The following is a 27,988-nucleotide window of genomic DNA, read 5'->3' on the forward strand; positions in this document are numbered from 1 at the left end:
CGAGGTTAGACAAGCGCAACCGGCGTTGGACAATTACCAACCACCACCCTAACCGACGTTAGACGACGTTACTCGAGGAACACCACCAGCATAGGAGCCGTACGTCACGCACGCATGTGTGCGGAATACATGCTCATTCTTCTGGGCCCTCCGCCGAGCGCGAGTGCTTTATTGAACCAATCGAATTTTTTCAAAGTTCTTCATTGAATTTTTCGAAGTTCAAAGGTCTGTCTGAGTGGCCGCGGCCGCTAGGCGGCAGTACTGTTTTTCGGTGAGCACGAGCCCACGATAAAGTCCCGACCAACTAGAGGCTACCAGCTTCGCAGTAATAATATGCCATGGGCCTCATGCAGCAAGGCTAGCGTAGACATATGGTAATTTCAAGCATACTAGACTTGAAATGCGTGAGAACGACGCCAGTGTATCACAAATATTTGATAGCGCCTGCCGCTCAGATGTTTCGTGGTTGCCTTAGGTTGGCCGTGCACGAGCATGCGCTCTTATGTTTTATGTTTTACTGCCTACGCCAATCGATCAGACAGTGAGCTGATTTACCATTTAATGTTGGTAATACAGAGACGCCGGTTTTCTTTGTTGAATTAAAATCGATATAAGCAATATAGTAAACAACACATACACGCACCGCGACTGATCATGCTCGTACACCGCGGCTGATTATGCGTGTCACATTTTTGCGCCCCCAAGACATATTTCTGCCTACAGTAGTTACCGATGCACCGAAAGGCTTCCCTGACGACCTTATATCAACGAACATGGCGTAAATTTCACAAAGTAAGATCTAAAACACCTCGAAATCGTTCCGCAGCACGCGACAGCAATACTTTCAAGCAGCGCCGCGCCGGATCGCCCAAGCCAGAGAGGAGGAAAGGCTCTCCGCGCGCCCTTTCCTCCTCGCCCGATGAAACGGTCTATACATGTACACGATATAGGAGCTGTAAACACCTGCCGTCATGCCGTTCGTTTCTGTCCTATACGGGAAGCTTATCCTGCCATTTCGAGTACCTCGAACGACATGCGGTGTCAATGGACTACACAGAACTTGACGATTACTCTCGAGACCGGTGTAGCCGTCGAGCATGGTTGAGGCTCAACCTATGCAGCGTTCCCGGATGAACGAACCGTGGTGCACGTGGGCGACAGCCGAGCGTCACCAAACGACGGGCAGTCGCTACTTAAAAGTCCGAGATAACTTCTAATGACACCTTTTACGCGACGCTGTCCCTGTGACCTGTGACTAATGTGCTCCCGTGATTACCGTCGTGCAGGCAAGAGCAAGGAGGCGTGGGCGGCGGCCTGGCCAAGCTGGCGCGGCTGCTCATGCAAAAGGAGAAGGCGCCCGGCGAGCGATCGCCCTCGGCCAGCAGCACGCTCCTGTCACCGCCGGGACCCGCGTCGTCCACGTCGTCGGTGTTCGACCCGTGAGTGCTGGTGCACCGATCGTGTAGGCGGTGAAGCCCTCTGGGCAGCTGGAGTCGTCCAGTGTCTCGATGACTCGAGCAGTGCAGATCTTTGTCAAAGAGAATCGAAGCCTGTTTGCTCATAGCCGCGGCTGGCTCTGTAACACCTTGTCATGACCATACCCGCTGCATCCGCATTGCTTGGAAGCTCGGGAGACTAACCGCGGTCCTCACATGTACCAAAGCATTTAGAGCCAGACGCTCCACGGGCGCAGCATGACTCGCACAGGACTCGGCGACCAGCAGTGGCTTCGTTTCTTTTTGTCAGAAACTGTGAAGTTGAGGCTAGTTTAGACGGCACATGCTGTGATAAACTTGAGCTCCGCGGGAGCTTCTTTAGCAGCCTAGCGTTTATCTGATGTATTTTATTTTTCGCGTGCACATGTACTCGCGGTACAGCCCCTTTATCTCTATGATTCATCTCCCTTCTACGGGCCTCCCATTGTATACGAGGCGGCCAGCTGGACTATCTTGCGATTAAAATTAAATTACCTACCGTTGTAGCTTTGCGATGTCTGTTTTTCTGTATATAGCTCTTGCGCAAACCGTCGGCATTCTCGATCACAGTAGAAGCTAGGCTGCACAGCTTATACACAGGCACAGCAATTGCGACTGCCGGTGCAGTGTTGCTGTGATACAGCACGGTCGGGCCAAGCGACTTAAACGACCACCGCACTTTCAAAACTCATGAAACCCGAGTGCACGTGCCAGTGCTCTTAGCTCGCAACAGTTCGCAGCCTTACATAATAGTTCGGGAAGAGTAATATGTCGTCTGCATAACAATTACTTATAAAAAACTGACGAAACGGGGCAAACGTAACACGGTCCTTTCTGCCCCGTCTCGCCGGCGAACGCACAGAGCCACGGGCTTCCCGGGCGTGCCGTCGACGCCCCTGCGCCGATCTGCCAGCATCGACAGCCTGCTGGACGCGACGGCGGCAGCCGCGGCCCACAACCAGCACCATCACCATTCGTCGTGCCTGACCGCCAACGGACAGGCGGACGAAGCATCGTTCCAGACCACGCCGACGTCGGGCCAGACGGCTCGACCGGGGGCGCTGCCCAATTCGCCCAGCGTCCCCAGTCGACTCGCCAAGGGTGTGCCAGGTGAGCGCGCAGAGACAATTCGAAGACGCGTCGGACATCGAACCGCAACGACAACCACATGGAGCGCGTATTTGCGGCGCATTCGAGGCGTGACCCGGCGTCGACGCGTCCGTTTAGCTTCCGCGCGATGAAAACACGAAACAGCGACTGACAGAAGTCGCGCGACCGACCGCGGCTGGCGACCAAGGATCGACTCACGGCGACCGATGTTTACACCGGCAAGCGCTGCCTGCCCGTCGCCACACCGAAATGTCTCGCGATTGATGCCGTTCACGTCTACTCTTAATGCTATTGCCGCGTTCAGTTGACGCTCATTGGTTCAGTAGGTGTGCGACTGCAGTCGCGCTACTGAAAAATTGAGCATTGAGCGACTAACACAAGACAGTAGCTTTTCAACCGAAGCGACAATTTGCGACCGGGGACCAACTTGTTCGCGCGCCCTCTGCGCGTCGGCGGTACACGTGAATGAGCCCTGTAAGGCACGTATAGAAGGCAAATGCGCACTTTCTTTTATTGACAAGGAACTGCGCCAGGTGTTATAATAAACGATCTGGGCCATAAAATGCCATCTTTCTGCACAAATTGAGCACGTACAGCGCAGCAGTAAGCGCATCCTGTCTTATTTGTTATCTTATAAGGTACAGTATTCTCGTACATTCTATCTTAAGGAGAAAAACGCAGGACTCCATCTTTTTCTCATATGGCCGGTCTGTAGTCCAATCGGCTTCCAGAACGTCGTAGACACCGCGGAGGGTCACGCCGTAAATACGTCCGGATTGCGTTCCATCTGGCTGCCATTTATGGCAACAGGGTGGGGGTATATTGGAGCGTTTCTGAACGCGCCTCCATGGTGCGGCCTCCCTATTTCTGCGGTGCTCGGTGCCACCGATTTCTCTTGGGTGATTGGTGACAAGAGTCGGGCCACACTGTGAGCACACTGAGCGCCGCGAGACCACGTTAGGGCTTGGCATATGGAAGCGGCAGTAACGAAGGGCGCACCGATGTACGCAGAGCACTGTGCATAGCTCGGCTCCTCGCGCTGCTTTGCTTGCGGCGACACCGACCTCTCTGGCGTTCCGGAAGCGCAATTTACTAATCCAACTTAAGCTCATGTATCCTCCTTTACTGTCGCCTTGATATCTCGAGAGTGGCAACAACTTCACAAATGCGCACTGTTCTACAAGGCATGTAGCAATCCTCTTTTTCTTTCTTCGTTATTTTTTTTTTTTTTTTTGCATTTTGGTATCTTCCCTCCCCCCTCCCCACTTGACTGCCTCCCGCATTCTTGAGCATGGGCAAAAGCGCGACGAGCAACCGCATTCTCGCGATTCGTCGCTGACAGATGCCGAAAGCGCTCGTCACTGTCACTGAGGTTCTTGTAGACGGAACGAAATGCACGGAATCTGTGACGCAATCGAGATGCTTCACACGTAGCACGAGCTTGCATGTCTGTCGCATGCGCTTGTTTCGTTTGAGAATGTTTGTTTAGAAACGCTCTTCTTAGGCTCCGAGCGATGTTCCGTAAGTTCTGTATCAACGTTTTCGTTCTTCTTTTATGTTCTGATAGCACGCTGCGCTGTACTACTGTAGTCTCGTCGTATCTAGCCAGCCATGATGTATCGAAGCTGCTTCTTCATGTGTGTTTTCTTTTATATATATGTATAAGGTCCAGAGCTACGCGTGATGCACGGAACTGTAGTATATAGTAGGAACGTTGCTGCAACCTATATGATGATATATCCCACATCATTTCCTTCGAGCCAGCTCATATTGGCCATTTTAGCGAACATGCCAGCACGCTTAATCCTTTCACTATACTCCGCGGTGCGGCATTGTAAGAGTGTGCGCCAACAGACGCATTTCGCGTCCCTATTATTTTTTCACTCGTAATTAGTGTGTTTTTCTGAATGGTTGGCAAGAAAATTCGTACATTCATGACGTAGTAGTAAACCACGGTAACCATTTATGTTCCTTAGGTAATAATCCGCGAGTTCAGCTGACGTTCATCATAGACCTCACTACGGACTCTTGTACCGGTTGCATGCGAGGGTTACGATGTTGTGAAAAGTCTAGCTCTAAAGCCGAAAACTGAACACTCGAGTCGGCACTGGACTTTTTTTTTTTTACCATTTTCTTATGCATGCATGTGTAGCGGTGTTTTGTGTGATCACGAACACATAATCGCCGTGTCATTCCTGATACTTCTACATGCCCTAAAAATGCGGACACACGTTAAATTGAAACTTGGGCTGCCATGGACCCAAACGCCATACAATGTCTGAGTTAGACCGTTCGTGATGGTCGCAAGGTAGTGACGAGTGCGAAACTTTTCGGAGCGCGCAATTCGAGAAAACGTTGCAATTTCTCGCAAGTAAACATCGCCCCACAGGCTCAAGTTTAGGTGAGCCATGGTGTGGTGTTGCGGGGAAGTATCCGCTGCACTTTGCCACTCGGTGATACTAACGGTTCCAGCGACATGCGCTGGTCCTCGTTTGCTGTTATACTTTGTCCTGTGTAATGCACTTGCCATAACGTTAGTGCTATGACAAACTGTACCAAGCTGCCGAATTCACAATGTTTCTATACGACGACGAACGTATTAGCTGCGGCGGAATTTCGCGTTTTCTCTTGTCCCGTGCTCCGAAAATACGTTTTACAGTCTTACAGTTTACAACGCGCAGAGCCATCGCGTTTGCATTGTGCCATCGTTCACCGCCTGTACGACCGGAGTTTCAGTGTTACACCGGGCCTGGCGCCCGTTTCGTGCGACCATCACATAGTGCCGCGTCACATGGTCTAATAGGGCATGGGAGTGGTCGCACACCCTTCTTGTATACACCACCGCTGTCCTTGTGTCCACTCTGTTTCGCCTTGTGGGTTGCACAAACACCACCTCACTCTGTGCCCTCTGTTCTTTCCACACGCCCCTCTCCCTTCTGTTTCACCTCCTCCGCCACTCTACACCCTGCACGGTATTCTACCAACTGCCCCGTCACTGGTCTTGCCTTCTCCGCGGCCGCCTTCGACCGCGTCCTGCACAAAACCGAAATCTCTGCACCCTGCATCGTCCCCTGTGGTGGTGGTGGTGGTCGTGGTGACGGTGATTGGTCACGCCAGGCCTGCGTCAGAGTAGTGTGGAACTGCTTCTCGACGGGTTCTCGTTGTCCAAGTCCGAGCGCAAGAAGCTCGAGAAACTCAACAAGTTCAACATTGATCTCCAGGGTGAGTTTGACCACTACCCCAACATAGGCGTGCCCCAGGCACTTCGGAACGTTTGATGTGCGATGGCCAACTGCGAACAGTGAGCACTTGGGAACTTATACTGCTGTCACACGTACACTTCAGGTCGTGTCAGAGCGGATTTCTTGATTGCAATCAACAATGGTCGCTGCTACATGGTCCTAGCGATCTGGATCGAGTTATCGTCTGCGGATCGTCAGAAACTCTCAGAATTACATAATGTATTGGCTACAAATTCGAATTTACAAGATATATTTAAATTCGGACAATATTTCAATTTTACAGCTTATTATTGCTGGTAAAAGATTTTTAAACGCATTTTATTGAGCTGCCCTCACTTCTTGTTTTCAGTGTTTTCAAAATACTACGCTAAAGGCGCAGACGTCAGCCTGCGATCGCGATCAAGGGGCTTGATCGCAATTCTCGGATCTCGCGATCGCCCAGATCCGGATCCCGCAGGATCGCGATCGCAAATGGGCGTGCAGCAACACCCGATCCGTATCAAGCTCGATCCGGATTGGCCCCGATCGCGATCAGAAGTGTACGTGTGACACCGGCATTACATGCTATCTAATGATTGGTTATGTAGGAGGCTTTCGAGCGTTCAGGTGTTAATGGTTGCACTGATACACCGCAAGGTGAATTTCTTACTTGTACATTGATTCAGCGGCTGAGATACGCAAAAAAAAAAAAAAAAAACATTTCAAGGGATTGGACAGGAATGACTGTGTGCTACAAGGTGTCTCTTCTATAAATCAAACATATTTGCTCTGATATCGGTTTGGTGGTCAAAACGAGCTAGTGTTATTGCATCACTTAGAAAAAAAGTTTCGCGTCTGACCGGAGGTGACCGGTCGCGTTCTCTTCCCACGCGCAGCTCTGTTCGCCGCTGTCGAGCACCATCACATCGAACGGGCCCGCTCCATTCTCGAGTCCAGCGACGTCGACGTCAACAGGTGAGCCAAGCATGACTGCAGTCCTATTCAAGCCTCGTATACGGCGATGTTATACGGTATAGGTGGCGAGACTAATTGCTCCCTATGCGTTTTAGTCGCAAGAATGGTAGGAATTGTGCGCTTCTTGACATGACATATGGAAACTTCAAGTTTGTAAACTAACAGGTACGGCTGAAGTAGAAAGACAGACGCTGACACACTTCTTCATTCTTCTTCCCCTCTTCAAGCAATGTTTGTCCGGAGAAATTAGTAAGGTCGCCTATGTCTGTCTGACCTGTCGAACGATTTCACTCGGTGCTTGCACCGTACCACTGGTACTTACACGGAATTGGACATCAGCGGTAACGCGGCTTGGTGATCGATTATTATGTGGATGTATCTGAAATACTGGCATCTACTTCGCCGCTGTTTTCTCCACGAAGAATACATTGTTAAACAAAAACATATATACGGGACGTGAAACCTTTCTGGCAACAAGGCAGCTTTCACAAACTTGCACGGATAATCAATTGAAGGAAGAGACAGACACTGAAAGCGGGACAACGATAAACCGTATTCTGCTGTTTATGCCGCAAGACACTTTCACGACGTCACGCTTTGCACTGTCTGTATATACGTAGATCGACGGCGAGCGTACTGCTTACTCGTACAGCTGTCAAGGCGCGAATGCGGGCTTGTTGGTTGCTAGAGCCTTCCACCCGTATTCGCAGCGCAAAACTGAACACGCACACACCACACACACACACCACACGCACGCGCGCGCAAAGAAACGCGGTATGCGGGATGAATGCTGGTTTCAGCGCTGGTTCCGTCTGCTTAGTATCCTTCTATGTGCGCGCGACTTCTTCAGTTTTTCTCTGCGAGTACGAATGCAAGATCCGCATGTACCGTATACGTGCTAGTTAATCGCGCGCGTCTCGGCGGCTCAAGGTTCTCCGGCCACTTTTCCGGCCTACTTAAAGCCGTGGGAAATCTGATGCACCTCGCGCGTATAGGCGGGTCATCGCAGAGGGAGGAACGCGCCGGCGACGTTTCTCCAGCGAAACTCGTCCTTTTAAGTGTGGCGGCAGCCAGCGTGCGTCCGGCCGTTTCGCATTGTTCCTCCCACACAAGCGCGCGCGTCGTTCGGGTTTACACAACGCGTTTTTCGCTAGCGACGGCTTCGTCGACCTCGCTCTGGATGTGTTCGTCTCCGTGACGCATCCGTAACGGCGTGACCGACACTCTCTCCAGCGGGGTTCTTTTTTTCTGTCTTTGCACTCTCCTGGGATGACTTCCGGAAAAGGGAAGTCGGAGAGGAAGGGTTGGGGCGTTGAGCGCGTGCTTCGGCGCACGTAGGCCGCGGCGAGGGAAAAGAGCACGGGTTTAAGCACAGGCTCTCCCCACCTCTCGAGCCTCGCATCTCGCACTGGGACGCCCCGCGTGCATGGATGTTTACCCGCTCTCCAAGAAAAACAAAGTTACGCGCGCCCTAGAAACATCTGTCTTGGGCGAGGTATCCTCGCGGCCGCTTGGTAACGTCGGGGTAGTTGGCGCGGGGTATAAACGTGGCACTTTGCGGACTGCTCAAAGGGTCGGTTTCCCACGTCGCCGAGGCAAACAAGCCCGCGGTCTGTGTCGAACTGGGTCGGCGCTCCGAAACTTCTATTTCGCCCCCTCTGCCCCCCCCCCCCCCTCACCCCTAAAAGAGAGGGTTGTCTCAAGGCAGCGCGGCGTTATGCTGCAGAGCGTGATGTCGTGAATGCGATTCCGATGACCGTGGTGGTCGCTTTCTGGTGGAGGCGAAATCCTAAATAGAAGAGAAGGGGGGGGGGGGGGGGGGACGTGCAATGAACTTTGGATATGCTTTTTAAGAACCCAAGCTGGTAAAAATAAATGATGATGACAATGGTGATTGAGTTGGCCCCAGGGCCACATGTGGCCGAAGAGTGCCGAGGCTACTTAAATCCTTAGGCCTCAAATTCGACTTTATACTAGCTGGACGACGAACATCGTCACTCAAGAGGAAGGTAAACTTGTTTCCTTAGGAATTGTTTGAAATTTCTTGGCGTTCCGTTGTCTCAGCTGGCAGACGTGGCTAGAAGCTTGGAACCCCACCCTAGGCAGCGAGTCGCAGAAAGGAGGCCCTCCAATGCACCCGCGTATTCACACGGCGCACGTAGCGATCAGTTAGGCGGCTGCACGGGGCTTGACAAAGAGCGATCGAGTTGTCTCCAGGAGCAAGGAGTGCGGTTTCTGCTCGTTAATTGGCGGGTCTCCGTAAGGTGCGCATGAATTAAGGACTTCGCTCACCGCCGCGGCTCACACATGGAAACTGGAAGAAAAAAGAAAAAGTGTTCTCTTTGTTCAGAGATTGGTGAAAAAAGACAGCAACAAGTACATTAGAAATTGAAAAAGTAGGTGTCAGAATTGATTACATGTAATTCCGTGCAACGAATCAACTCACTCAGCTGGCTAAGCGCCAACTCACGGTGCAACTTTTTTTCTGCGTACTACGCGAAATTGTGAATTACATCATCTTTCGAATGTGCGAGTGTACATTGTAGGTGGCGGAAAAAGTTCGCGGGTTTCTCGTAATCTCGTAATCGTCTGACAGCGGTGCGACTTCAACGGGAAGCTGGCTGCCGGATATGGTGGCGTGCGGCCGACCACTTGGCGTGTGGTGTTGGCGAACGCAAAATGAGATGACATAGACCATTACATCTTTGCGTGTCCAACTGTGTCAAAAGAACTCTCTGACGAGTGCGTGTAGGTTTCATTTTCATTCAAAGCGATTTGAGCAACCGTTCGCCCGGTTTCTCTTCACCGACTACACACACAGATCACACGCGTTCCATTCACCGGCGGGGCCGCGCCAGTATGAACTTCCTGGTCTTGCTTCGGGGGCGCGCTCACCCGCTGGCCTTTTCCCTTCTCCGCGGCATTTCCACAAAAAGAATGCCGCGGCCCCGCAAAGACGTGGCCAAAAAGAAACCGTTCCTGTCCGCATCCCCTCTCTGGCCGTTTCTCGACACGCCGAAACAGCGCCGCGAGTCGCCTACGCCGTCCGCCGCCCGTCAGCAGCGGCGAAGCCGACGTGTACGTACAACTCGAGGGGTGAGGAGTCACGGTCGAACGGCTTTCCCGGTTCGCGGCCCTCCCTTCCTGCTGGAGCGACGGGCCCGCCTGCTGGGCCCTGTAGAACGTCGGGCAAGAGCAGCTGCCGTTGCAGAGAGCGGTGTCATCTCTCGAGGTGGGCCGGCCGCCGGTGTGACCCGCGCGAGTCGTCGATTTTGTGACGGCGAACAACGGGTTTCGGGTGTTCGATTGTGCGCGGTGCATGTTCAGCGACACCGGCGTCGACTACTGTGTGCCCTGCAACTTGAAGCGTTGTTCGAGGGTAGATGGCCGGGTAGCGCGTGCATTGTAGCGTCGACCGACGGCGGTTGCACGATGAAGCGCAAATACGTGTGAGTCCCGGTCGTTCTCCTACCTTTGGTGTTCGTTGTTATCTTCTGTTAGTCAGCCAGCGTATTAGATGAGTGCTCATTCCACGCGGTACGGTTAGTCTTTGGCGATAGGGGAAAGCGAATTGCGGAGGGGATTTACGTAGTATATATTCTGACTTTACAGTAACGAGGGTAAACCCGAGGACAACAGAATCAAATCCCGGCCGCGATGGCCACTTTTCTATGGGAGTTAAATGCAGAAACGTACATGTACAGTGCATTGGGTGCACGTAAGAGAACCCAAGGGGGTCAAAATTCATCCGGAGTCCCCCACTACCGCGTGCCTCATAATCATATCATATGGTACCGGCACATAGAACCCCAGAATTTGATTGCTATAACGAATGTATATGCTTGAAGGAACGCGGATGAACACTATACGACCTGAAGAATCGTTCTTCATTTTATATCTCGTGCTCACCGCGCATGTGAAAAAAAAAAAATTCCCATGGCAGGGGGTCGAATGCAGAGATCATGCAGGCGCCGGAAGTGCTCACTGAAAAGTGCACAGATGTGCAACATCCTTCAGACAGCTTACGTCCAACCTCCTCCCCCAGTCGGCCTTGAATGTGTTCCTTTGTCCTTCATTCCGTAATTTATGGCATCGTACTGGCCGTGACCACAGACAGGAAACAAATCGATGGCAACCTACACGGCTTAGAACGAAAATAGCGGCAGTTGTGGATCACCTGCTTATCTTATTGCCACCTACACGGTCTTCCTTGCCTCGAAGGCATCAACGACAAAAAAAAAGAAAGAAGGCATAACGCTCGTCATTCGCGTCGTGTAATGTATCGTTGTCGTTCGCGCCGGCTACACACACAACCGCGCAGATCAGCGCGAATCGGCGCTGACGAGAACCCGCTCGTTTCGCGCTCCTTCGCAGCGTGAACACGGACGGCTTCACGGCGCTCGACGTGGCCGTGCTGACGGGGGAGGCGTCGCTGGCCCGGCTGCTGCAGTCCCGCGGCGCCAGCGAGAGCCCCCGGTTCCCGACGGCCGAGGCCCGGGCCTCCCAGCTGTCGGCGCTGCTGCGCGAGGCCCACCGCTGCGTCGACGACCTGGCCGGCTGCGTCGCCTCCGCGTCGGCCAACCAGGGGAGCCTGTCCAACGCGCTGCTCAAGGTACGTACGATTACTGACCGCGCACGCCTGCCCGAGCCGGGTGATTGGCGTGCTTGGAGGCTTGGCAGGTCTGAGGACGATGCTCGTGGAACGGAAAATAACGGGAAAAACATTAACATTAACATTAACGCTTAACATTAGGAAAAACGATAATGGCAGGGTTGATTAGAGGGCACAAGGGTACATGCAGCTGATATTGACGTGGAGAGGGAGAACATTAAGCTGGGCAGGTCATGCGATCCGTAGGGCAGTTGACCGGTGGTCTCTTAGTTAAAGATTGTGTGCCAAGAGAAGTGCAGTCGAGGACGGCAGATAATTAGATGGTGTGATGAAGTTGGCAAATTTGAAGCATAGCATGGAGTTGGCTGATGCACGACTGTGGTATTTGGAGATCGCATGGAGGTTCTCCGCCATGTAGCGTACATGCAATAGATTGATGATAGTGGCACGTATTGCCGTTAATGGAACACTAGAATATAGGAGAAGTAGCCGGCGGCAGCAACAGTGAGAGCAGTATACAATGACGCTTGGCATAGAATGCCTTTGAGCTTGCAGTTCTGTATAGGGTTTGGCTGTTCATGGTCTGTTTGCTTCTGCTAAACTCCACGTCACCAGATGGCGCCATGGTACGCCGCCGCTCATTACCGCATGTCTGTTATTTCATGAAATGATAGTTCACGTAAGTTGTACATTAACGCGTGCCTTAAATTCGAACACAGAAGAGGCACTTCAAAGGAGACAAAAATAATTGGAGCCCTTTGTCCATCAGCACCAATGCGCCAGCATGGCATCAGAGATTCGCACGCACGGTTTTGAAAGCCCGCGCGTGCACACCGATGCCATAGGCCATGCTCCAAGGCTTCTGGGTGTACATGTGTAGTGTACGGAAGCTTTAGGCACTCTTCAAAAAAGGTGTACCTATCGCGTGCATGACGTTCTAACTACTTGACAGGTGTGTCGTGCTCAAGGACCGCAACACATTAATTCCGTTTTCTATGTGCGTGCTGCAGGAGAAGGAGCGCCAACTGAGCCTATGGAAAAGACGCCTGGAGCTCATCTCGGAGATGAAGGCCGGTTTCGACGAGCTCCGTAAGCTTACGCTTTTTGGCTATCAATCGCATTTGTCTTCGCCTTCGATTGTCTCAGTGTCAGTTCGAACGTCCGTGGCATGCTCAGTTTTCTGTTCGTTAACGAATGGACTGTGCCCGTGGCCTCTGCAGGGCCTCCGGACCCGCCCAGCCGAGTGACGCTGGATGTGGTGGGAACCCAGTCGCTACGGGTGCGCATTTCCGAGCCGCCGTTGGCCGCGGTGCAAGCCAGGGCCTTCGTCACCAAATACAGAGGTAAGTACTCTCGCCGCCTCCTTATGTAAGGTCCTTGGTCTCCGCCACACTGCGTACCATTATTTCCGCGCAGTGTGAGCAGTTGCTTGTCACTGTGGAAAAATTCCAGTAGAAAGTGATTGTCACTCAGTGTTGCAAACAAGGAAAATCAAAAGAAAAATCTTTTTTATTTTTGTATTCGCCGTAGTCACCAATGCGTATATGTTCTTGAAATGTTCAAGTTAAAGAAACAGGCCACGTATGTAGTTTCGATTATTATTGCGATAGCAACTATATGGACACTCCAGGCGCGTTTCTGCCGTCGCCGTCGCCATCAGGTTCCGTATGAAGTCCAAGGGTGATGAAATCGTCGCCGCGCCGTATGCTGTATGTGCGAGTGAAAGCGTGCTAGGGTGAGCCGGCGAACGAGGCTCAATGTCGCGTGCGCAAGCGAGGAAGTCGGAGGGCGGAAGCGCGCCTCTTCTGTGGCTCGCGAGGCACGGGGGTGAGGCGAGGGAGGGAGCGTCCTTCTCCAGCGGCTGCGGCTTTACGGCGCGGCCGTAAAACGATCTGCGATGTTTGCAGAGTATGCGTAGTGCCGGTAGCTTCGTGTACACTGTGCTTTCGGCGTTTCATTCGCATTGAAGCGACAGATGCACGGAGGTAAATTCGGTCGCTGCTGCTGCCACGGTTCCTAACTCCAGGGTTTTCACAGCGAGTTTCCGCGGTCATAGCGAGATGTGTTCATGTTTACCTGTGCGTGCGTGACGCCGTACCTGTTAATCTAGTAAGCGGAAATTTGTAAGTTTATACGATCGATAAAACTACTATCTTCGCATAGCTATCTACTCGTTTGCCATCGCAATCGGTGCTTCGCCTAGTGACACCTTATATTAAATTTAAATTCATGCAGAAAACTGAAATTCTACCTGGGAGCAATAATGACGCTCCTGAATATTTAGCTGGCTATTGCAACTTGGTATTTCATTTGCTACCCGTCAAATTTAGCGGTCGGTTGCAGAGTGCGAAATCGAGAGTCTCTCGGAAACTCTGTGTCTAAACACCAAACGGGCCTTACAGATGTGCGCGCGAGCTGCAAAGTAAAAGAAAGTATTCACAGTGCGTCAAGTGTAACGCAGTGTGCGAAGAGCGTGCTGGCCTAGATAAGCAGCTTTTCTCCCCCCGCTTGTGTGCAGTGGAATGGTGCGAACGCGAGGACTTCGCCCTCGGTGTGGGCTCAAAGGAGCTGACCGACGTCCAGTTCCTGGAGTACGTCATCCGGGACCTGGAGAAAGGCACGCCCTACTTCGTACGCGTGGCTGCCGGCAACGCCAAGGGCTTCAGCACGTACCAAACCTCGTGGCCACCCTGCGCCAGGCCATCGAGTAAGGATGTGTTCAAGCTATAGGACTGCGACGAGCGTGACCACCGGATAGTGTTGTTCCTCACGATTCCAGATTTTCTGCCGGCTTTCTGCCTCATCAAACCTCAGCGCTTCCTGAAATGCGTGCTCCAAATCTTTGGATTTACTGCCGTTGTGCAGTTGAGTGCAACAATCGAGAAACTGTGCTACGTCCCACTACTTGTTGCTGGGTTAGTTGGTCCATAGTCTTTATGGTGTAGAAGGTCGCGAAACGATATCGTAAGAAAACGTGATGTTCCCCTGGAGGCTCTTTCATTTAATGTCTTTACCTCATATCGCTTCGCATCCTTTTCCGCCATAACAAGTACTGCGTTGGCGCCGATATAGCTCGCGAAATATGTGCAGCATTATCTACTGTTAACGGGAAGAGCTACCTAGTAACAAAATCGATACAACTGGATAATCTTTACCTTTTCATTGGAAAGCAGTGGCTGATGTGATCCGCTGGACGTATGGTTATAAAACATTCGTCAGTGTGCCTTTATGCAGTGTTTTAGAGATAATCGACAGAGTAATAATAGTTTTAGCTTGTCCAGTATTCCTGTAAATGCAGGCGCATTCTGCGTTTTACTGGCAGAGCGGAAGTGCGAACGAGAGTGGCCTATGCGGTGCAACAAGCTGCTGGCGACGCGCTCAGCGAGACAAACACCGCTAGTATTGCAGTTACGAAGCATATTTTGCTTTAATGCTGTGGTAATGTTTCGGCAGCAACACGATTACGCCATCGCCAAAAAGTTATACCAGCAGCGAAGTAGAAGCTCCGCGATAGAAGCTCCGCGTTTGTGTGATTGAGGTATTCGCCACTAGGTGGCTGCGCAGTGCAGGTCGTTCACGTTGGCGCCTCCGCTCATCCGGTAGAACGCCCAGTCAACTTAGGTTTAATCGGACACGCTAAAACTCACCTATGAAGTATGCGTTCCGTTTAACGATAAATTATACTGTGCAGACGCTGAACAGGTTAACACGTTTCGAATACTACTGTAGTATAGCACGGAAAGTGTCGGACGTGGACGCGCGTTCGCTAACAAGCTCACTTGCGGCGCTCTCAGGTTGGCGCGACGTGGAGGACTGCTCGCCGCGGTGGACGGGCCGCATCGACAGGCTCGACTCGCTCTTCCTGCAAGTCATGGAGTCGCGGCCCCTGCACGGATGCTCCGAGCTGCCGAAGATCAACCCGTCCGCAGGCATGGGCTCTGCAACGGCCTTCGGGGGGTCCGGAGAGCTGTACGACGTCACGCCCATGCAGCAGGTACGTTCACAGTTCACTTCCGGGCATACCCAACTGCTTCCGGAGGTATAGCGCTTCTAGAGACCGCTATCCTGTTCCTTCAGAAGAAAAGTTGTCTTATCTTTTTTTTTCGTCTTATTCAAGTTGTTGCGCTGACAGATTGTGAACAAAAAAAAGAAACAGATCGCCCGTGTTTCGCATATTTTGCTGCAGAGGTCGTGACCGTCGGCTGCACGAGTTCGTTTTCTATTCCGCTTTTTCATGTGGCATGTATACGCTGAACCATAACAACAGTTTCGCAAGTGAGCGCGTTATTCAGACGGTAAACACGGTTAAAGCATATACACAAAAAAGTGTTTAGTTTGCCGCGTCTGTATTGTATGTGGCCCTGTGGGAACCGCTGCTGGTCCATTTACTCGGTTTCCCATGCACAACGAAAAGAACTTCACTGCGGCCGCCACAGTGAAGAAAATTCGACTCACATTCGGTGCAACGCTGTTTACTACTAGCGCTCACTTGCCATATCACGAGCTTGCCGAGCCCTGGCTTGCTGACACTGCACTTGATTTCCGTCTGAAGGGCGTCGATGACATATCGCGCGCCATTTGTGCAGTAGCGCAAGCATCTACAGGGAGGAACCACGCCTTATAATACACAATAGTGTCCTTTACTTTGGCCTCCAAGGTTTGCTCAGAGGTTTTCGTTGTGCGGGGAAGCTAGCTAGTTACATTGAAAGGGGGATGAGGAGGGGGGAAGGGTTAAAGAGGCGGTTCCAAGGCTTTACGGCGCATACGGTCAGAACTGCCGCGTAACATCGCGCTTTCGCGCCCGTGGCCTTTGCAGAGGCGGCAGATGCGCAAGAGCATTCGTCAGCTGTTTGCGGCGGCGCCCAAGTTCCAGCGCACGCTGAAGCGGGGCGTGTACCTGGCGTGCCTGTTCTACAACGAGGACCGCATCCTGGTCACCACCGAGGAGACGCTACCCATTTTGGAGGTGGACGACTGCTACCCAGCCTCTTTCCAGACTGACTTCCACTGGCTCATGAAGGCAAGATGACCGGCATTCTTTGTACACCTAGCTCTGGAGCTCGTTATGTAGTCATTGCACTTTGAATCGTCGGTAGTCTAGCTTTGGAGTAGTAGTATAAATTTTTTTTTTTTTTGAATTTGTCGAGGAAGGTGGGTTTCTGAGCCCTTCAGTCTATGGCCTCGCTGGGGATGCAGTTGCATCAGCAAATATTGACGATCAGGCTGTTGGGCTCTATAAATGGTAATTTGCGCGCTCTCTAAGATTAAGTTGCACCAAAGACAAGAAATTTTAGGCGCTTTTTATGAGACGCGCAAAAAGCTCCGCATAGACGCAAACACACACTGTACCTCTCGACGCGTCATGTTGCTTTCATTTCACGATCGAAGCTCTTGCCAAAAATGACTATAGCATTTGGTCTGGCACGCTGGATTCTCTGTTTCGAGCGGCTAGCACGGTCACGTAACGGTCATTTCTTGCCCTGACTTTTGCTTGGAGATAGAACAGCGCGCTGCCGAAGTTCTTGCGGTCAGCGTATACGCGTTCCTGACCATTGCTCTGCGATTTACGTTGTTCAGGTTGCGTGCACGTGGGACGACGTGAAGACGCTCCGGCTGGACATGGAGAAGAGTCACAGCTCGTCGAACGTGCACTTTCGCAGCAAGCTGCTGCAGACCGTCGAACAAATGCAGGTGAGGCGCGAGCTGCAGACATTCGCAACACGTTCTCACGATTCTCTCCCTGCACTGTAGTAAGGAGAAGCCGTTAAATTTAGCTACCGCGTTCCCTGTGCAAAGTGTAATTTGGAGCTTAGCGTACGACTCCGCGTGATTCCCGCGTAGCCTGCACCTGTCGCGCTAAAGCCTCTCCCCCCTGTCCGTTTTCTGCGCGCAGTCTGCGCTGGGCGTACAAGACCTGGGCCAGGTCTACTACAAGCCGCTGCGAGACTACGAGGGCACGGCGGTCGTGTGCGTGGTCAAGTACGTGAGCGAGCCGAAGACGGTCAGCGCGCTGTCGGTGCGCTGGATACCCCTGGCCAAGATCCAGCGACGCATGCCCAGCGTCAGCGACGGCGGGGAGCTGCCATCGGCCGCCGAGATGCTAGTCTCGTCCATACAGGTGCGTGGAACGCTTGTCCCTGAGCACTGCGCCGCAGGGGTTGTCCGGCCGCGAGCCGTCGCGCGTGTCTTGCTGAAGGTCGCTAGCACTCTATACAGGTTTGAAATTGCCTGTTCCTTTATACGCTAATTGCAGGGATGCATGTTTCAATGCCCATTTTAAAGGGAGTCGTAGAGTGTACTATATAGATGTTCTAGTTGAGTGTACTGCTGTTACCTTGACTATGGTAAAGAGTATACGTAACCACAACGCTAAGCAGACGTAACGCTGAACAGTCACAAAGCCAAAGCGAAAGGAAGAGCATTGCCATTCGTTGGGCGTGTTGGCAAACTGAAAGCATATTTAGCGCTAGCAAACAAGGACCGAACGGATACTAGCGCTGATACTACCAGCGCATTGTGATGTCGTCTCCCTTTCGTCCTTGTTTGCTGGCGCTAAATATGCTTCCGAAAGGAAGACTTAACTAGTATAGCTGCCTGCCAGTTGGTGAAAAAACTTGAGTGGAGATGGATTAGATGGAAGGCCACAGCCTTATATTTCAAACTGCGTATAGTTCCTACTACTGACTCCATTTGCCAAGTGTCTCGTTTGAGATTACCCTACAAAGCACAGGGTAACAGTGGCATTCTAGAGCATAGTTGATCTCGCCGCAGGCAACATCAGCTTTTTCTTCCCTCTCTGCTTAGCCATTTGTTTTCTTTGTTCCTTGCTTTTGTAGGGTAGCAAACTGGACACTAAATTTCACTCCTCGTCATTTTTCTGAGTTTTAATTTTTCGTCTTACGCTACGTTCATGTCACTGCTTGAGGGTCGAAAGACAAGTTGCTTAGTTTCGGCTGTTTCTTAAACATAGCAGCACGTCAGGTGTAATCACACTCTGCCGCCCTCCTTCTCCCCAACTGCTTCCCCCGGTGTGTAGGCGGCTGTATAAACGCTGGACGAATTCTCTATTTCTTTAAAGAGCCTTCTTTTTTGTGGGGGTTTCCTGGTTCATGAACAACAACGCTTTGTATGAAACCGCTGACATGTAGGATGCCCTCTGCGTTGCAGGAGATGATGACTTACAACCAGACTAGCAGCAAGCCCCTGCCGCGGGGCCTCTACCTGGGATACCTGAAACTCAAGAGCTCCATGGACCTTATCAGCGTCCTAGTACCGTACCGAAACCCGAACGTCCTACCCCACTGCCGCATCAGGGACAACCCACACGTCTCACGGTACGGGCCTTTAACTCGCACCGATTGGGACTTCATTTCCGTCATCTCGGGGAAGATTTGGTTAACTGTACCACCCTGAAGAAATCGGCTGATGGTGTCTGCACTAGAAAACGTATCTCCACGTACATAACTTCTGGCGTGGTTTGCATGCTTTCACATGTTACGTACAGACTTGAAATTAGGAATAAACTCACCCGCCGTCTTGTTCGACTGCTTTTCATAGCATGCTTTTCGCGTAATATATATAACCCAGGACGATCGAATATTTTAAAAACATATGCGTCAGGACTCTTCTGACGATGAATATCGACGGTAATGCAATTAGCATGCCAGCAATCGGTGATCTATGCAGTGATCGAGGTCGCACAAAGGCGCCGTCACCCTGCGGTATAATAGCAAAGTTAACAGCGCGCGCATCTTCTTCGCAGTGAGGAGTGGCAGTGGCTGAAGAGCCTCGGCGACCTGACGCACCATTCGCCGCAGTCCGGCGACGAGCTGCGGCCCGAGGGCGCTTCTTCGGTGGCGCCGGACGCCGGCGGCGAGTCGTCGTCGTCGTCCGAGCGCAGGCAGCAGCCGCAGCCCGACGAGTCGCAGCTGCGCTTCCAGCGGGCCGTCTCGGCGGCCGCCAGGAGCCTCTTCGCGCAGCTGGAGGTGCCGCCCGAGCTCTACGACGCGCACAGGTTCGTTGTCGCTCCACTGGCGCAAGACGCGTACGTTACGCATACGATACGGGTGCTCCCTTTTTTGTAAATTCACCCGTGCGTTTCGCACCTTACAAAGCTGTTGAACGCTGGATTAGCTCGGAGACGCTGGTGAATACGGTGCTTGTACCGAGTAGCGAAATCGCCTGATGTTCGGGATACTGCGGTTCTCTCGAGTGCAAGAATCATTTCACGTTTCCGCCAGTAAAAGACGTGTATCTCGTTGAACTATTTTGTTGCGATAGAAATTATATGGACAATCCTGGCGAATTTTCGCCGTTGTCGTGATGTTCCATGCAAAGTCCAAGTGGGAGGGATAACGCGCCGTATGCTGCCGGTGCGAGAGAAAGCATGCGAGGGGGAGCTGAGAAGGATGGTGGCTTGATGCCCGCCGTCTTACCGCACGCCCAATTTTAGAGAACACGTGCTCAAGCTCGCGCACAAGGGGGAGGGTCAGGGAAGAGCGCTTCTGCTCTAGCCCGGCCGTGGCATACGCGGTACGCACGCTCTATGTCGAAGGTCATCTGCGGCGAGCCGAGATGGCTAATGGCTTCGTGTGCGCTGACTTCCTGCGCGCCTGGTGTTGGTGGACGCGCAATCTCAAGTTTTGGAGACATGTTGAAGTGAGACGCAGCACAAAACGTTGGGCCCGCGCTTTCGGCGCTCTTTAGGCCAGCCAGCCTTGTGACAGCGAGCGTTCGTGGTCATCGAGTGAGATCTATCGAGTAAGGGAATATAGTCCAAAAGGACTTCTTCTTGGGCAAGTTGGTGCTTAGATTATCCTGGTGTACTTGATTGCGGCGCGAAATACATTTCGTTAAGAGACGGCCGCTTCACTGTCTTCTATTTTCTGTCCCTTATCACGAAATGTATTTCGCGTCACAATCTAGTACACCTTGGTAATAGTAAGGGGATGCTTACTGCAATTTACACTGGTCGATAAAACTACGAACCTCACTTCTTGTAGTCTAATACTTTGCTATCGCTATCAATGCTGCGCCTTTCGGGCTAAATTGCGACTGTTGGAGCCCTCGCCGCTGCCGAAGCCCAGTATAAGACAGAAACGTAAGAACGTCTTCCGTGCAAGGCCATAATCTTGTGATGGCATCAGCGTAGAAAGGAGACTTTATTCACGTATATATATATATATATATATATATATATATATATATATATATATATATATATAATGTATGCACGTACACGCCATATTACATCGATTTGCTCTTGCTTCATTTCGCCGAGCGTCCGCGTGCGCACAGCGTCGTGGTGTACACCATGACAGCCGGAAACGTTTGTTGCGTCGCTTCGAACGTGGCACGACCCAAATCGGCCCGTCTCGTTCGCAGGTTGTACGACGCCGAGGTGGTGGAGTTGGCGGAAGGGGTGAGCTTCCTGCTGGTGCTTCCGGCGGTGGAGAGCGTGTGCTCGGTGCCCGGCCAGCGGGACGAGCTCACCTCGCGCGCCGACTGCCTCGCCCTGCCGGTGCAGGTGTTCGAGGTGGTGCACCTGGGCACCTACCAGGCGCCGCTGATCGCCCGATACGCGCGCGTCTCAGCCATGCTTGAGACGGACACGGTGCTCGCGCAGCACGCCAACCGAGAGGTACGTATTGTAGGATTTGGAGTCGGGCTTGTAGGACGATCGAAGGAACTTGGGGCGACAGGACTAGGCGAGCAGGGTTTATTTACCGTATTTACATTTGAACATGGGATACATTTACACAGTCTAGCGTGACTCCCAAATGGTGACCGCAAGACGAAGCATACAGCAAACGAGCACACAGCTCACGAGTACATTGACGAGCACAGAGCACGATGACGAGCACACTCTAGCCGCCGACAACCGCTGCTTATAAGCACTCCGTTCGACGTCATCGTAAACTACCCGCCCTTTTGGAGGAGGAGGGCTCACACACGTGCCGCACAGGTTTCAGTACTCTCTCCGAGGGTAGACGACCTTTCCAGCGCAGTCGTCGTGGTATCCATTGTCTTGCGTCGCCGTAGTCGGGTGGTCGCCCGACCCCAGCCGGCGCCGCTAAATTCCAGAGCTGCCGTAGTCCGCAGTTCTCCAAAGGACGTTCACGGTTAGTTAGCGCTGTCCTCGCTGGTTCTCTGAAGGGCGTCACCACCCCGGATCGATTGACGCACCTGCAGCGGGCTGAAATAGCTTTGAGAGCAGTGCCCCTGCAGGCCGATCCTAACAGTATGCGCCGCGACTATACGACTCGTCTTTTGCACTGCACTGCCCCTGTGCTAAGCGTTTCTAAACGCTTCTTTCGAGCCCGTGCGTCGCTTCTGGGACGGAGTTGGGTGTCAGAGTTGAGATGATCAGGAACTAACGGCTTGCGAAGCTGCAGAACGAAGCGACAGTCGAAGCGATAGTCATTTGCATCCTGCCGAAGCAGAAAGCGCTCAGTCGCTCTATTTCTAAACGCAAATGGATGTCGCTTGCGGAAGGTAAGAGTTGCGCCGCGTCTATAGGCGCGATGGCGAATGCAGGGAAGCCGCGTAGTGCAACCATGTGGCGCTTTAGAACAATTGAGAGAAAGAGAGAGAGGGAAAGGCAGGGAGAAAACCTTGAAGTGCAAAGAACTGACTAGAGTACAACTCTAAGAATTGCGCAGTAGCCCCTAGCGGACACCTGCGCTCGCTTCGCTCATACTGAATGCGAGATACTGCAAACTTTCCATAAACGTTGTGCTTGTTCATATAATCTGTGTTTTTGTTTTTACATCGCACTTTATAAATATTCTCGGTTTTGCTTTTCACTTTAACAGGCTTTCTCGGCGCCCGAAGTGGCTGCAGCTCGGAGCCGGCTCACGCAGTTGCAGGACTTCCAGGCCCAGCTGGAACAGACGTGGCGCGGCATGCGCTGGATCATGGACGCCCTCTCGTTCGCGCGCGACCGCTCACTCAACGGGGGCCTCCCCATGAGCGCCGTGTGGACAACGCCCGGCTCGACGGCGCCCTCTCCCACGTCGACGAGCCCCACGCGGCGGCGCCAGACGCAGCCGTCCATCGTGCCTCCTTCGATGGTGTCCGCGCAGGCGCGGCGTGTTTCCCGCGTCGACGATCTCATCGACGCCAAGCTCTTCCTCACGGTGGGCGGTGTCAACGCCTCGGGAGGGTCAGGCGGCGCGTCCGTGGAGATCAGACGCTGCGCGTCTGCATCTCGGTTGGCGCTGGAAAGGCCGCAGGACGACATGGACGACATCGAGGAGACGTCCTCCACCGAAGGTCGCGACGGTCCCACTGGCAACGTGTCGTTCGACATCAACGACGAAGACGAATATGACGAGGAGAGCGCGCAAGACACCGTGATGCCCACGGCGGCGCTGGCGCCCAGTGTCCTCAGGGTGTACGCCGCGTACGAGTCGGGTCTTCCGCCTGGCACTAGCATCAAGCTCCACGTCACGCCCGAGACGACAGCCCGAGAAGTGGTCGAGCTCGTCGTGAGGCAGCTCAACACCGCCGTGGTCGCCAAGGGGAGGACGGGCCCGCTGTACGGTGACGAGAGGCTGGCAGACTTCTGCCTCGTTGCGGTCGTGGGTTCGCGCGAGCGCTGTCTGAGCGCGGATTTCCAGCCGCTGAGCCTGCAGAATCCTTGGACGAAGGGCAGGTTGTTTGTGAGGTTACGGAACTCGGAAGAAATGTAGTGCACCCGCTCGACGGACCTTGCAGCGACAGGGGGAGCAAACGAAGTGCGCGTGTGTGGCTGTAACCTCTTGACTACCAAGAGCCAAGGACGTGGTTCCCGCAGGGCCAGCTTCTCAGATGTGACATTGACTGCTGGCAGCTAATGTTTGCCTGTGACAGTCACTAGGCTGAACTGTAGCACCACATGTGCACAAAGTGCAAGGACATTACACAAGGCTGTAGTGAAAATGGTGATGACTGCAAAGTGTGTTGGTGCCACAGCAGATTTGTGTCAGTGTATGTCTAGACTGGAGGGCTTGGCAGCACGGCTTTCTGTGAGGGAGGACACAAAGCACATCAGAAGGCTTAAATTTAAGCCAAGCACTTGAGCAGTGAGTTGTGAAGTTCGCAAGGGCGACTCCTAATTTCATGGGTTTACAATGTAGTTGCAAGTCAAAGAAAGCCAGCACGTCTCTGAGCACACCCTTGGACAACGGGAAGTTCAGTGTCACATTGGTGGATATTTTGGGACGTTTGGTTTGAGTTGTCGCTCCTAATTTATTTCAAAGTATGTACGGATCCTCAGTGGTGCTGGGCGCCATGTTGTTTTCCTCTAATTTATTTTGATTGTTGTCATTCTGTGCTTGTTGTAAGTGTCATTGTTGTATCCCTTTCTGTTGTGAGACAGGCTGCCACAAAAGAGGCTATGACAAATGAGCTCATGTGATAGAAGATTGTTGATTGTTCTGAAAAGTTTCATGTGCCCTCAGAACTTGCAGATTTTAGGTCACATAGATAAAACAGTGAGCTTCAAATAATGAAACACACTTGACATGGCAGACTCAGTGGCTGGGCAAGCAGCTTGAGCTGGGGTCTGGCTTTGAAAGTTTTCTCTAACTTGCGCAGGTCAATAGCTGTAGTTGGTAATGTAGAACCTGGATAATAGGCATATTAAGCAGGGAGCAAAGCAAATCGCAACACAAGCAGTTCAAGGTTAGTGGGACATGTATATCTCACAGTGTGAAAGTATAAGACCTGCAGAGAACACTTAGAGGTGCCTTAGTCGAAGTACTGTGCATGGCTTCAAGAATTTCACAAGGCCAATTCAAAGTGCTGCTGTACCATTGCCTGAAAGTGTCTACATTGTCTCACTATGGCAGTATTACCTCCGTAATAATTTTCTGATCTACATAACTCCTAATGAAATTATCTAAGATAACATCAAACATATGGCTCGGAATAAAAAATGTTATTGTCTGCCACTTCCCAACTTTTCCATTAAACTCAAGATGAAGTTCGTGTGGGCTTGGCTTCTCAAGCAGCTCTAAAGCTATAAATTTTTGAGGGAGATGTGTTGAACATCGTACAACTTGAAGTGCATATTCTCGCACCCAGAAAATTATAGTACTTCGATTCACTTTTCTGTTTCATGACTAAGGGGAGCTTATAGAAGGTTGCTTCATTACATGTGAAAGGCAGTGGTCACAAACACATTGCACACAGTATGTGACATGTTCAAGTTCAGTGCCTCCAGTGCATGAAACTGTTTGATGTGACATAGTAAACAATAGCTACGCAAATATATTGTCGCGAGAGCAGAAAAGATTATTCTTGTGCTAGGAAGCTTTAAATAGAAAGCATCTGAGCATACAATATTGAGGTAGCTTTGGCTGCCTGGACCAGTGTAAGTTTGATCAAAGGCCCATTTTCTCTGCAAGTGTTTGTACTGCACCAAAGCAGTGTGGATATGAGTGGTACACCAAAACAGTGCTAGAAGCCATGCAAAATTTACATGCCATGCTATTGCTGGGAGAAGTTGCAGACAGAGTATAGACTAGTTACTGCATCTGCTTTGAATTATGGAGCTAAAGGTATGTGTGATAATTTTAGTGGCGGCAGCAGTACTCCAAAAGGCATACTAAAGAGAACTACAGTTAAAACTCTATCACGAAACCCGATATTGCAAAGTTTCCTATATAACAAAGAAATTTCCATTCCCCGGCAAGCACCTATAAGGTTAAATGTTGTCATCAACCCGAATTAAAGAAACTATAGCTTGCATTAAACCCGATTTAACGATGCTTTTCCAGAAATTAGTAAAAAAAAAAAGCTGAGCTTTATGTAATTTTGATGCAGACAGGTTATTCTTAGAGCGTGCACTCTTAACGCTATCGCGTTAGAACACCTCGGCACCCTAGTCACGGCCCTAGCTTTATTTTGACGAGGCTGCACGCCGCGCCCATGCACAAAACAATGGGCTCAACAGTCTAGCGTTCTTACGTACCAGAATACGCTAGGGGCGGCGGTATTTGGGCCCCCTCGCGGACTTTTTACATGCGCAGGCATGGGTTAGCGGCAAACACAATGCTGCCGTACCTTTTGGGTGTCTCTACGTTACAATATTAGATTTCGAAGGACCGAAAAATCTTACTCGATTTTGCGAACTTCCCGATTTAACGAAATGATTAGAGCGTGGTCGTCACTTCGCTAAATCGACTTTCAACTGTATCGGGTTATATTCGCAAATTACACTTCAGGGGCACTAGGCATGTCAGCCTGATTATGATCTAAAGCCTCTCCGAGCCAAGACAAATTCTAAACTAAAAGGTGTGTGCCAAAACCATGTTAAGTAGCTCGGCAGGCCAGACGGTAGATGGTAGCTCAGGCGGAATCCAGTGAAAGAAGAGTCTGAAGTGAAGTAACCGAGACAGGCATTGAAATGGAACTGAATGTCACATTCCCACACCTCTTTGCCATAGACAAATATTTATAGTGGTTGCTGGAAGCTGTTGAACTGCTTGTTGATAGAAAAGGATTACAGTGCATCTAAAATTAATAAAGGGCTCGGCCTGGAAAAATGCTTGGAATTATTTTTGCATCATGGCGGATGAACCACGAGGATAAATTGAAATCTACAGAAAGAAAATTGCTTGAAACACCTGTTACATACATTTGCATTGGAATGCTATGCGCAAAAATTCTGTATCTGGTTTCTAAGCTTGGCATAGTCCTGAATTTACATTTTGGAGCATGAATTAGCTTACCATTACAAATGCAGGAAAACCTGCACACACGATTATGTATTTCAGTCGTTTTGAAGTAGATCATATTTGAATTTATGCTTTTAGTACAGAGATACATTGAAATCTTTGACAACACACCACTAGGGCAATAATTTGGGTGAAAAATTCAAAATGGGAAAGTTAAAGCTCAATTTCATTGCTTAGAAATTGGATCTTTTGCTGCAGACACAGAAAATTCTTGAGAGGAGTGGAGGGAAAGCGATATCTTCTGCTGCAAATGCCGTAACTATCTCAATGAATGAAAATGCCTTAACTATTGTGCAGCAAATTGGGAGCCATTCTGGCCACAACAGAAAGGGAGCAAAGTACTGGCCAAGCACAATGTTGCTTAGCTTGGCTGATTTGACTATAACTGACGTGCGCAGCGAGACATGGCTAATAGCCGCCAAAGAGAGATCCAAGCACAGTCCTGAAAATATGCTCTACCAGCCTAATTCCTCCTTTTTAGTATCCCTACCGATTGTTGTAAGCCACACTTGAGCGTAGTTGGTCCAGATGTGAGGAGCTGGACAAAATAGAGCAGGCAGATGAGTGTAAACGTGGCAGCCATAGTCAGTGTGTCTTGTGATATGATGTCTATTTCCTAGGCTGCGGTAATCGTGTTTCTGTGCCCGCAGTTGTACATTTTCTCTCTCCATAGATTCCTGAAGCAAGGCACCCTGCTTCATGCACTTTCCCATGTTTGGTGTTTAGAAGCAAAACACTTGTATGTTATTAGCTTTGTGTTCTTCCCTTGCTGGTACCAACTAGGATCTAAGAAAAAGAAGACTAAATTGTGTGCAGATATATGATAAACTGGATCAGGTAGCAGCTGTTGCAAGCACCGTCACTGCAGCTGGTTTTGACGCGTCTCATAAAGTGCACGTGAAATGGGTATAGAATCTTGTGTTGTTACTTAACTTTCCCAAGAGAGTATGCTGCATGCTGAGTGATGCACAATTCAATCAAACCATGCTGCAACTGCAAAAACGAAAAACTGATTTTCTGCTAGCAGTGTACATTGAATGCAGCTAATAACTTCACACGGTTAGTTGCAAATGAATCGGATGTCTGATTTACACTTAGTTAAAGAAAACATTTCTAACAAAAACTTTCTTAGTGATGAGGTCATGAGCAATGGATCACTTACTATAGGCCTTATCTGCAGCAGTCCTCCTTGCAGGACAGTGCTTTAATCGAAAATGACATCTTCCAGTAGGCCAACAGGAACACTGAAAAGTGGTAAAGAAGTACTACTGTAATGGCTCGGAGGTCTGGGCCAAGCCCTTGTGAGCATTTTACGAGTTCTGCATGCTCCTCTTCACCCACTGGAAATCATCTTTGAGTGGGGAGCATGAGCGACCAGTTCCAGAGTTCCTTATGCTAATCCATCCAAACCATATATTGCTTTCATAACAGTGCTGCGATACAACAGTGCAGTTCTATACCCAGTTCATTAGGGAAACCACAGCAATATTAGTTTCTTTGGAATATTAGTTTGGCTTATTACAGTCGCTGCTGGAGAAAACACACGACCTGTTTGCATGTACTGTCATTGGGTAGCTTGAGAGGCCAGCATTAGTAAGTTCTAAGGCTTAAAAATAAATTGTTACACTACACCAAATTGGGAATACTCGTCCCCAGAAAAGTGGAAGCGCTGAATTTCGCAACCAGCTGCAGCAAACTTTGACCCTCTTGGTGCATGTCAGTCCTTGTGCAATGTTATATATATTCTTGTTGCAACTGTTTGTGTTGGATGAAATATGTTCCAATGCTGTTGAAAGCACAACGTGTATATAAATGTTCTGTTCTTTTCCATACATGTGACTGTTTCAGTGTGACTTTATTTTTTCTGTCGTG

At 50.9% G+C, this 27,988-nt stretch overlaps 1 protein-coding gene across 7 annotated transcripts in view; it reads left to right on the plus strand.

The window, feature by feature from the left end:
• Positions 1-27,950, plus strand: part of wake (ankyrin repeat and fibronectin type III domain containing protein wide awake) — a 284,968-nt gene extending 257,018 nt beyond the window's left edge. For 6 of the 7 annotated variants that reach the window (XM_050176938.3, XM_050176936.3, XM_050176934.3 and 3 more), the window contains 16 exons: positions 1,287-1,439; positions 2,338-2,585; positions 5,703-5,807; positions 6,703-6,781; positions 11,156-11,393; positions 12,404-12,482; positions 12,614-12,736; positions 13,912-14,100; positions 15,188-15,387; positions 16,210-16,413; positions 16,971-17,084; positions 17,287-17,511; positions 18,561-18,727; positions 19,156-19,407; positions 20,778-21,033; positions 22,208-27,950. In XM_050176938.3, coding sequence (XP_050032895.1) covers positions 1,287-1,439; positions 2,338-2,585; positions 5,703-5,807; positions 6,703-6,781; positions 11,156-11,393; positions 12,404-12,482; positions 12,614-12,736; positions 13,912-14,100; positions 15,188-15,387; positions 16,210-16,413; positions 16,971-17,084; positions 17,287-17,511; positions 18,561-18,727; positions 19,156-19,407; positions 20,778-21,033; positions 22,208-23,086 — 3,511 coding nt within the window. In that variant the 3' untranslated portion in view covers positions 23,087-27,950. The remainder of the gene's footprint in view (positions 1-1,286; positions 1,440-2,337; positions 2,586-5,702; positions 5,808-6,702; positions 6,782-11,155; positions 11,394-12,403; positions 12,483-12,613; positions 12,737-13,911; positions 14,101-15,187; positions 15,388-16,209; positions 16,414-16,970; positions 17,085-17,286; positions 17,512-18,560; positions 18,728-19,155; positions 19,408-20,777; positions 21,034-22,207) is intronic. The other variant, XM_050176935.3, reaches the window with a different exon arrangement.
• The last annotated feature ends 38 nt before the right edge of the window (positions 27,951-27,988 follow it).

Source organism: Dermacentor andersoni, chromosome 8 (genome assembly GCF_023375885.2).
Source record: "Dermacentor andersoni chromosome 8, qqDerAnde1_hic_scaffold, whole genome shotgun sequence".
Lineage (NCBI taxonomy): Eukaryota > Metazoa > Arthropoda > Arachnida > Ixodida > Ixodidae > Dermacentor > Dermacentor andersoni.